This window comes from Taurulus bubalis, assembly GCF_910589615.1.
Source record: "Taurulus bubalis genome assembly, chromosome: 9".
Classification (NCBI taxonomy): Eukaryota; Metazoa; Chordata; class Actinopteri; order Perciformes; family Cottidae; genus Taurulus; species Taurulus bubalis.
This window is the reverse complement of record NC_136597.1, coordinates 5,799,755-5,810,687: the sequence shown is the minus strand read 5'-3', so window position 1 is coordinate 5,810,687 and position 10,933 is coordinate 5,799,755. Positions and strand designations below refer to the sequence as shown.

General features: G+C 41.1%; 1 protein-coding gene across 1 annotated transcript; it reads left to right on the top strand.

The window, feature by feature from the left end:
- Positions 1-251: 251 nt before the first annotated feature.
- Positions 252-10,693, top strand: LOC306741910 (myosin heavy chain, fast skeletal muscle-like). Its single transcript, XM_079224246.1, has 40 exons — positions 252-284; positions 599-820; positions 896-1,039; positions 1,144-1,300; positions 1,392-1,419; positions 1,508-1,604; positions 1,697-1,789; positions 1,877-1,940; positions 2,022-2,120; positions 2,212-2,315; positions 2,434-2,572; positions 2,667-2,785; positions 2,976-3,125; positions 3,225-3,395; positions 3,486-3,786; positions 3,920-3,990; positions 4,089-4,176; positions 4,302-4,419; positions 4,506-4,629; positions 4,785-4,921; positions 5,005-5,260; positions 5,346-5,588; positions 5,673-5,849; positions 5,931-6,076; positions 6,161-6,251; positions 6,347-6,736; positions 6,844-6,970; positions 7,060-7,178; positions 7,266-7,462; positions 7,594-7,777; positions 7,886-8,051; positions 8,165-8,289; positions 8,400-8,708; positions 8,801-9,004; positions 9,116-9,241; positions 9,332-9,502; positions 9,591-9,695; positions 9,795-9,890; positions 10,337-10,468; positions 10,585-10,693. The coding sequence occupies exons 2-40, from the start codon at positions 614-616 to the stop codon at positions 10,603-10,605; spliced, it is 5,796 nt and encodes a 1,931-aa protein (XP_079080372.1). The 5' UTR covers positions 252-284; positions 599-613; the 3' UTR covers positions 10,606-10,693.
- The last annotated feature ends 240 nt before the right edge of the window (positions 10,694-10,933 follow it).

The window sequence follows — 10,933 nt, the reverse complement described above, 5'->3', positions numbered from 1 at the left end:
TATGGTGTGTATACCATATTTAACTTTTACTGCGTCATCAAAACCTGATTCAATATAAAGGCTACTTGAGGGCACCACCAACGTGTGACAGTGAAGACCTGAGTTCCTGCCTGTGGTAAAACTATCTTATTTTAAGCTTAACACAATTTGAATGTGTTCTTCATTTAAGAAATAAGTTATAGTAATATAAACGATTGTCGCATGAATTTTGTTTTTAGACCTACTCAAATAACAAAATCTCTTTTGAACAGGATTGGTGAATACGATTCAAAAGAGGGTGTCAGGTAAGGGTAACTTTTAAATGATTCTTTGCAAGCGTTTAACACATATGGAAAATATTTCTGATAGATTTAAAGTCTGCAGTTTTTCATCCCAACATTTTGACAAAACTCAACATCTTTAAATGTATTTTCTGTAACAGGAAGTATGAATAAGACTTAACTTGTAAGTAAAGTTGTAAAGTTGAAGACCACCTGTAACTATACACAGACATGGTTTCAATGTGGATTTGTTCATATATTTCAAGTTCAAGTGATGCAAATTAGATGAACTTAAAAAAATAGTCTAAGATGGCAGTTCCTTTGTAATTATCTAACAGACATAAGCCGCCACCATGAGTACAGACGCGGAGATGGCCATATATGGCAAAGCTGCAATTTACCTCCGGAAGCCAGAGAAGGAGAGAATTGCGGCTCAAAGCGCAGCATTTGATGCCAAGAGTGCCTGCTACGTAGCTGATGTCAAGGAGCTGTACTTGAAGGCAACAATCCTCAAGAAAGATGCTGGCAAAGTCACCGTCACAGTCCTGGATACAAAGGAGGTTGGTATCATAAAGTCAGAGTCAACAGTGAATTCAGTATGATCAGTTCTCATTGTGACAAATGTTCTGTTTCAGGAGAGGACAGTTAAAGAAGATGACGTCCATCCAATGAATCCTCCCAAGTATGACAAGATTGAGGACATGGCCATGATGACCCATCTCAATGAAGCCTCTGTGCTGTATAACCTCAAAGAGCGTTATGCAGCATGGATGATCTACGTAAGACAATCTAATGAGAATCATTAGAGTATTTCAAGTATTGAAACTTACTTTATTTGTAGGAAACATGATGTTAACTGTTGAATCTTTTTGATAACTTTCAGACCTACTCTGGATTGTTCTGTGCCACTGTGAACCCCTACAAGTGGCTCCCAGTGTACGATGCTGAGTGTGTATCTGCCTATAGAGGCAAGAAGCGTATGGAGGCTCCACCCCACATCTTCTCTGTCTCTGACAACGCTTTTCAGTTCATGGCAACTGGTAAGTCATAATCATAAGAATGTAGAATATATCGCTATGAGTTTTCTGTTGCAGTGAAACATAGTTCATTATTTTGTTTCTTGTTTAACAGATAGGGAAAACCAGTCCGTCTTGATCACGTAAGTTTAGTACATTTGCAATTGTTGACTTTATTGAGGATAGTCAAATATCTTGATCAAATTCTTATAAGTCTGTGTCTATACCTAGTGGAGAATCTGGTGCTGGAAAGACGGTGAACACCAAGCGTGTCATCCAGTACTTTGCAACAATCTCAGTTGGTGGACCGAAGAGGGACACATCAAAGGTATGTTGCGGATGAATACAATTTGGGGTTCTTTGCCAATGGAACATTTTCCAAACTAATTTTCTGATATCACTTGTAATACCTGATTATAGGGTTCACTGGAGGATCAGATTATTGCAGCCAATCCCCTGCTGGAGGCCTATGGTAACGCCAAAACTATTAGGAATGACAACTCTTCTCGTTTTGTAAGTATGAAACACTTTCTGCACATGTGAGAAGCCTTACTGATTGTCCATGTAGAGGCACATTAAACATATCTTTGTTCCAAACAGGGTAAATTCATCAGAATCCACTTTGGCTCAACTGGCAAACTGGCTAGTGCTGATATTGAGACATGTAAGTAATAATACTCCTAGTACATACAAATGAATAGATTTGAGAATTGGCCTATCTCTGACTTATGAACAATATTTGTAGATCTGCTGGAGAAGTCTAGAGTGACATTCCAGCTTAAGCAGGAAAGAGGCTACCATATCTTCTACCAGATGATGACAGCCCACATACCTGAGCTGCTGGGTAAATGATTGAGCTGTTGCAACATTTCACCTACTTACAGTTTTCAAATAAGATATAAGTATTGACATTTTCAACCTTTTTTGATCACCAGATTTGGCACTCATCACAACCAACCCTTACGACTTCCCCATGTGCAGCATGGGTCAGATCACTGTGGCCAGTATTGATGACAAAGTTGAGCTGGAAGCCACTGATGTGAGTGAACTTCACTTCAAAAAATTTAAATATATATTCCGCAATGCATGCAAAACTAAGTGCATTTTCTAAAGTGATTATGTTTTGTGTGGACACATCTTTTCTCTTTCCATCTCAGAATGCCATTGATATCCTGGGCTTCACCAATGAAGAAAAAATGAGCATCTACAAGATGACAGGCGCAGTGCTCCACCATGGTAACATGAAGTTCAAGCAAAAGCAGCGTGAGGAGCAGGCTGAGCCTGATGGCACAGAGGGTGAGTAGCATGGGAACAGTATTAAGATAAATACAGTTCTTGATCACACTGGTTTCTGTTCATATCATAATGAAAATCACTGAACTATTTTCAGATGCTGACAAGGTTGCTTACTTGCTGGGTCTGAACTCCGCTGACATGCTGAAAGCTCTGTGCTACCCTAGAGTGAAGGTCGGAAATGAATATGTCACCAAGGGACAGACTGTACCTCAGGTAAACATGAATTATCAATATCCAATATCTTACTGTTAAACAGATTCATTATATTAGTAAAACTAATATAATGTGGTACAGGGATCACTAGATTAAATAAAAGCCATGTAGGTGTTTACTTTAAAAACACCAATAATCCAATTTATTTTTAACAGTTAACTAATCAAATCACATCGTTATTTGTATACAGGTGAGCAACTCAGTGACCGCCCTGGCCAAGTCTATCTATGAGAAGATGTTCTTGTGGATGGTCATCCGTATCAACCAGATGTTGGACACTAAACAGGCGAGGCAGTTCTACATTGGTGTCCTGGATATCGCTGGATTTGAAATCTTTGACGTAAGCTTTAATTCCCACAATTCAGTAGCCAATACTTTTAATGGCATACTTATTGTTATTAACACAACGAGGTTCTAATGATTATATGTATCCTTGTAGTTCAACACATTGGAGCAGCTGTGCATCAACTTCACCAATGAGAAACTGCAACAGTTCTTCAACCACACCATGTTTGTCCTGGAACAAGAGGAGTACAAGAAGGAGGGTATTATCTGGGAGTTCATTGACTTTGGCATGGACTTGGCTGCCTGCATCGAGCTGATTGAAAAGGTAATCATTTAATTTTGTGACTCTATATCATTTTCCTTAATTTGACTTAATGTATCACTTAATTACATATTTCTTCCCACTTTCTTCAAGCCCATGGGCATCTTCTCCATCCTTGAAGAGGAGTGCATGTTCCCCAAGGCCACAGATGTATCTTTCAAGAACAAGCTGTATGACCAGCATCTTGGCAAAAACAAAGCATTTGAGAAGCCAAAGCCTGCCAAAAACAAGGCTGAGGCCCACTTCTCCCTGGTGCACTATGCTGGTACCGTGGACTACAATGTCGTTGGCTGGCTGGACAAGAACAAGGATCCACTGAATGACTCTGTCATTCAGCTTTACCAGAAATCCAGCGTGAAACTGCTGCCTGTTCTGTACCCACCTGTAGTTGAAGGTATGATAGTAGCTGCAGTAAACTAAAACACATTTTAAGGTTATAGATCCTGTACATTTTTTATTATAGCATGTGTTCATGCAAATTGAATGTGTAGTTCTAAGAAAACATATCTACTTAAAATGATCAACAGAGACTGGTGGCAGCAAGAAGGGAGGCAAGAAGAAGGGTGGTTCTATGCAGACTGTGTCTTCACAGTTTAGGGTAAGGCTTAACATTGCAAATGTATCTTATATGTCTCAGTTCATACTCAAATTTACAATTGTAACATTTCTTGATATGACACCACTTTGGATCTACAGGAGAACTTGGGCAAGCTGATGACTAACTTGAGGAGCACTCATCCTCACTTTGTGCGTTGCCTGATTCCCAATGAGTCAAAGACTCCAGGTACATAGAGAACATAATCTCAATCGAGTTTTCGAGGAGTGGTTTGCTTTTATTGGTATGGCTTACATACATCCAGATACTAACTATTTATTCAATGAAGTTATTAAAACGTCTATTTTTTGCAGGATTGATGGAGAACTTCCTGGTCATCCACCAGCTCAGGTGTAATGGTGTGCTGGAAGGTATCAGAATCTGCAGGAAAGGTTTCCCCAGCAGAATTCTCTATGCTGACTTCAAGCAGAGGTATCAAATGGACATTTTCATAGAATTTTATGGTGAATTATTGATATGAAAAGGTCACAAAATGACCATTAACTCTCTTTTGAAAGGTACAAGGTACTGAATGCCAGTGTCATCCCTGATGGCCAGTTCATGGACAACAAGAAGGCTTCAGAGAAGCTGCTTGGGTCAATTGATGTTAATCATGATGAGTACAAATTTGGACACACCAAGGTAAGCACTTTGCTTTTGTTCAGTCCAGTATGTGAAGTATGACTGTTGTTTCCATCTTTTTGATGCGTCCTTTTCCTAAAGGCGTCCTTTTGTACCGGAACAAGTATTCACCTTCTCAGTTCATCCTACCTGTAACTTATTTGTTGTTTGCTCAGGTGTTCTTCAAGGCCGGTCTGCTGGGTACCCTTGAGGAGATGAGAGATGAAAAACTGGCATCACTGGTCACAATGACTCAAGCTTTGTGCCGTGGTTACGTCATGAGAAAGGAGTTTGTGAAGATGACTGAGAGGAGGCATGTAGAAAACAGCTCATTCTAAATGATGGAATGACAGATCTGAACAAACATGGTCCCTAACAGCTACTTCTTGTCTGCAGGGAAGCCATCTATACCATCCAGTACAATGTCCGCTCATTCATGAATGTGAAGCATTGGCCATGGATGAAGGTGTACTACAAGATCAAGCCTCTGCTGAAGACTGCTGAAACTGAGAAGGAGCTGGCAAACATGAAGGAGAACTATGATAAGATGAAAACTGACTTGGCTACTGCCTTGGCAAAGAAGAAGGAACTGGAGGAGAAGATGGTGTCCTTCCTGCAGGAGAAGAATGATCTGCAGCTGCAAGTAGCAGCTGTGAGTTCACATCTAAAGACAGTTTTGCTTTTTCCTTGTCGTTAATTGTTGGTGTGCTAATGTCTATTTACATTCAATGGACTAGGAATCAGAGAATCTGTCAGATGCTGAGGAGAGATGTGAGGGGCTTATCAAGAGCAAGATTCAGATGGAGGCCAAACTCAAAGAGACAACTGAGAGACTGGAGGATGAAGAGGAAATCAATGCTGAGCTCACTGCCAAAAAGAGAAAGCTGGAGGATGAATGCTCTGAGCTCAAGAAGGATATTGATGACCTGGAGCTTACCTTGGCCAAAGTGGAGAAGGAGAAACATGCCACAGAGAACAAGGTTTGTAAATGATAAGCTGTCCAGAAAATTAAGCAAAATGATAATGATGAGCGCTTATTGATGACATCTTTCTTGCACATTTAGGTCAAGAATCTGACCGAGGAGATGGCCTCTCAGGATGAGAGCATTGCTAAGTTGACCAAGGAAAAGAAAGCACTTCAGGAGGCTCATCAGCAGACTCTTGATGACCTGCAGGCTGAGGAAGACAAAGTCAACACTCTGACCAAGTCCAAGACCAAGCTTGAGCAGCAAGTGGATGATGTAAGTGCACCAAGACACTTGGATTGGAAAAGCAAGATTGTTCTTGAACGCGATGATTAAAAACATATTTTATTTCTTCAGCTTGAAGGTTCTCTGGAGCAAGAAAAGAAGCTGCGCATGGACCTTGAGAGAGCCAAGAGAAAGCTTGAGGGTGATCTGAAACTGGCCCAGGAATCCATTATGGATCTTGAGAATGACAAGCAGCAGTCTGATGAGAAAATTAAAAAGTAAAGTTTATTTGAACAACAACCTTTCTTTTGAAAATGTTGGTCAACTGCATGAACTATATGTACTTTATCTATAACTTACAGGAAGGAATTTGAATGCAGTCAGCTCCTCAGCAAGGTTGAAGATGAGCAGTCAATGGGTGCTCAGCTTCAGAAGAAGATCAAGGAGCTTCAGGTGACATATTGTGATACAAAACATGACTGCACCCATTTCCTATTGTGTATCCAAAGTGAAAGTTTACTGAAAGAAATTACACCTACATTCAACAGGCCCGCATTGAGGAACTGGAGGAAGAGATTGAGGCTGAGCGTGCTGCTCGTGCCAAGGTGGAGAAGCAGAGAGCTGACCTCTCCAGGGAACTTGAGGAGATCAGTGAGAGGCTTGAGGAGGCTGGTGGTGCCACTTCTGCTCAGATTGAGATGAACAAGAAGCGTGAGGCTGAGTTCCAGAAGCTCCGTCGTGATCTTGAGGAGTCCACTCTGCAGCATGAAGCCACTGCTGCTGCTCTTCGCAAGAAGCAGGCTGACAGCGTTGCTGAGCTGGGAGAACAGATTGACAACCTCCAGCGTGTTAAGCAGAAGCTTGAGAAGGAAAAGAGTGAATACAAGATGGAGATCGATGACCTCTCCAGCAACATGGAGAATGTTGCTAAAGCAAAGGTACACATTGCATTACTATTTTATTTCCCAAATGAAGGTAGATAATAATGCATTTCATATTATGAATGAAATATGACCACTCATCTCATCTCTCTTTTCCTCATTAGGGAAATCTTGAAAAGATGTGCCGTACTCTTGAGGACCAATTTAGCGAATTGAAGACCAAGAATGATGAAAATGTTCGTCAGATCAATGACACAAGTGCACAGAAAGCACGTCTCCTGACAGAAAATGGTAGCTACAAGTAATTATTGAATGTTCTGTTGTGCATGTCATTGAGAAACGTAACATGAACTAATGTATCATGACATCTTTCACACAAGGTGAGTTCAGCCGTCAAGTTGAAGAGAAAGAAGCCCTTGTTTCCCAGCTGACCAGAGGCAAACAGGCCTTCACACAGCAGATTGAGGAAATGAAGCGACAGATTGAAGAGGAGGTTAAGGTAAGAAACCATTGAATTAGTGTGTATTGGTATTTTTCATTTTGGAATTTAGAAAGGTTGTACATTCATGAATAATTTTTACAACAGGCCAAGAATGCTCTTGCCCATGGACTGCAATCAGCTCGCCATGACTGTGATCTGCTGAGGGAACAGTTTGAGGAGGAGCAGGAGGCCAAGGCTGAGCTGCAGCGTGGAATGTCGAAGGCAAACAGTGAGGTGGCTCAGTGGAGATCTAAGTATGAAACTGATGCTATCCAGCGCACTGAGGAGCTTGAGGAATCCAAGTGAGTGACATTCAAACAATTAAATGGTCAATTCAGAAGTCTGGGGTTTTAGGGATTCTCAACTGGCAACTGCATTCCTTGTATCAATATTACTATTTGTATTTCAATGAGCGGCATTTCTTTTCAAACAGGAAAAAGCTGGCCCAGCGCCTCCAGGAGGCTGAGGAACAGATTGAGGCAGTGAATTCCAAGTGTGCTTCTCTTGAGAAAACCAAACAGAGACTCCAGAGTGAGGTGGAGGACCTCATGATTGATGTGGAGAGGGCCAACGGTCTGGCTGCCAATCTTGACAAGAAGCAGAGGAACTTTGACAAGGTAGCATTGTTCACTTTGTGTGGCTGAGCCATACAAACAACGATACAGATATATATTTGTCTCTATAGTGCTACATAACCAACTGACCTGTGCAATTGTGTTATTCAGGTGTTGGCAGAGTGGAAACAGAAGTATGAGGAGGGTCAGGCAGAGCTTGAGGGAGCACAGAAAGAGGCTCGTTCTCTCAGCACTGAGCTGTTCAAGATGAAGAACTCTTATGAGGAAGCTCTTGATCAACTGGAGACCATGAAGCGTGAAAACAAGAACCTGCAACGTGAGTTCTACATCAATTAAAAGTTACAATGTATTCAACACACGTTAATGTGTTAAACTAAAGTTTTTACTTTTTAAGGACTAACAATACAAAACAAATGTATCTATCTGCAGAGGAGATCTCAGATCTGACTGAACAGATTGGTGAGACTGGCAAGAACATCCATGAGCTGGAGAAGTCCAAGAAGCAGGTGGAGACAGAGAAGTGTGAGATCCAGACAGCGCTTGAAGAGGCTGAGGTACATTATTTTTTTCATAAGAGATCTTCAGAAATTAAATTCTAAATCATGTGACAAACTTTAAAAGGTTTCAAGGCAGATATAAATATTTCATTCTTTGATATTGTCAGGGAACTCTGGAACATGAAGAGTCTAAGATCCTGCGTGTCCAGCTGGAGCTCAACCAGATTAAGGGTGAGGTGGACAGGAAGCTGGCAGAGAAAGATGAGGAGATGGAGCAGATCAAGAGGAACAGCCAAAGAGTGACCGACTCCATGCAGAGCACTCTGGATGCTGAGGTCAGGAGCAGGAACGATGCCCTGAGAATCAAGAAGAAGATGGAGGGAGACCTGAATGAGATGGAGGTTCAGCTGAGCCACGCCAACCGCCAGGCTTCTGAGTCCCAGAAGCAACTGAGGAACGTGCAGACACAGCTGAAGGTATGTAAGACATTGAGCTATTCCACAGACTATGGTCAGTACAGGGACATTTTAGCATTCATGGGAACATTTTCATGATATTTTTTCACTAGGATGCACAATTGCACCTTGATGATGCTGTCAGAGCCCAGGAAGACTTCAAAGAACAAGCTGCCATGGTGGATCGCAGAAACGGTCTGATGATGGCTGAAATTGAGGAACTCAGAGCTGCTCTGGAACAGACAGAGAGAAGCCGCAAAACCGCAGAGCAAGAGCTGGTGGATGCCAGTGAGCGTGTTGGACTTCTGCACTCTCAGGTGAACAAGCTCCTTTAATTTCTCCAATAATTCAATTGTCTAATGAGATTTACAACAGCGTAAATATCAGGCATATGATGACTTACGTGAGAATATCATTTTATCTTTTAGAACACAAGCCTTCTGAACTCCAAGAAGAAGCTTGAGGCTGACCTGGTCCAGGTCCAGGGTGAAGTGGATGACACTGTTCAGGAAGCAAGAAATGCAGAGGAGAAGGCCAAGAAGGCCATCACTGATGTAGGTTTGAAATGAACTTGTTCTTACTTTTACTCCAACCTGTGTTTTTTAAAGATATTGCTAAATAACATGTTATGCTGTCTTCTCCAGGCTGCTATGATGGCTGAGGAGCTGAAGAAGGAGCAAGACACTAGCAGTCACTTAGAGAGGATGAAGAAGAACCTGGAGGTCGCTGTTAAGGACCTGCAGCACCGTCTGGATGAGGCTGAGAACCTGGCCATGAAGGGTGGCAAGAAGCAGCTCCAGAAACTTGAGTCTAGGGTAAGAAAGTCATATTATGATTTGCACAGCTGAAGAAAGACTTTGAAACAATACGGACACTTATTTATTTTCTTTTTGTTTTTTGAAGGTGCGTGAGCTGGAATCAGAGGTTGAGGGTGAACAGAGACGTGGAGCAGATGCTATTAAGGGTGTCCGCAAATATGAGAGGAGAGTGAAGGAGCTCACCTATCAGGTACAGTCACTTTGGGAGTTAAAATGTACAGGACAAAATTATCCAATATTATAACCATTAAAAAATGTTTAACTTGCACATCTATATCGTCTATTACAGACTGAAGAGGACAAGAAAAATGTCGCCAGGCTGCAGGATCTGGTTGACAAGTTGCAGCTCAAGGTGAAGGCCTACAAGAGGCAGTCTGAGGAAGCGGTAAGAACAAAACATATTACTTTTTAATACTGACAGGTAGTTAAAATGTCAGAATGATTTTTGAACTAACATACAATATTCTTTGCACAGATCAATTTCTTAAAGTAAAATGATGTAAAGTAAAAGCATTCATTTTCTTATTCACGATAATTCTTGATAACTGGTTTATGAAACGAAAATAAGTGGTGGAGAGGTTGGAGAATCAATGTTATTACAAAAAAAACATTCGTATGGTCACATGTATTTGTTGCTAAACTAAAACTGATACTCAGAAGCAATAATATGAATACGAAAAATTGACATTGTAATAAGCAAATACATATACACCATCAACCTCGGTCAATCTCAAACAGTTATGTCATATTTACATAACTATAAACTACTACACATAAGGATAACACATTTGACCTAAATGTAACCTTTAAACTATGTCTGTGTTATTCCAGGAGGAGCAGGCCAATTCTCACCTGTCCAAGTGCAGGAAGGTCCAGCATGAACTGGAGGAGGCTGAGGAGCGTGCTGACATTGCAGAGTCCCAGGTCAACAAACTGAGAGCAAAGAGCCGTGACTCTGGCAAGGTAACTCTACAATTCTGTTCAATCAAATAAAATGTCAGTTCATGTGTCAGAATGCTGTTGTGAGTTAAGTTTGATTTAAATCAACCTAATCAAACCCTGCCTTTGTGTGTTTTTAGGGAAAAGACGTTGCCGAGTAAAGTACACTCCCTGATCAGCGGTTTCTTATCATATAATATGATGTGAAATATGCTTTCAAAAATAAATGTTTTCACTTTCACTCTGAAATTTGCTGTCTGCCTTTTTTTACATGGTATTGTTTCTCCCAAGAGATAAGTGATATTTGCTGGGAAATTGGCTATCCAGAAATCTCATTTGTAATAGGAAGTAATATACTACCCGGCTGACCAGGCTTTATCAACAAAAGTACACACATTTGTTTGTAATGGTTGGCCACAGAATTAAGTATGTTGTTTCTCATTGTCATTTATATATTATCTCTCCGGTACTGCAACGAACGCTGAAGTC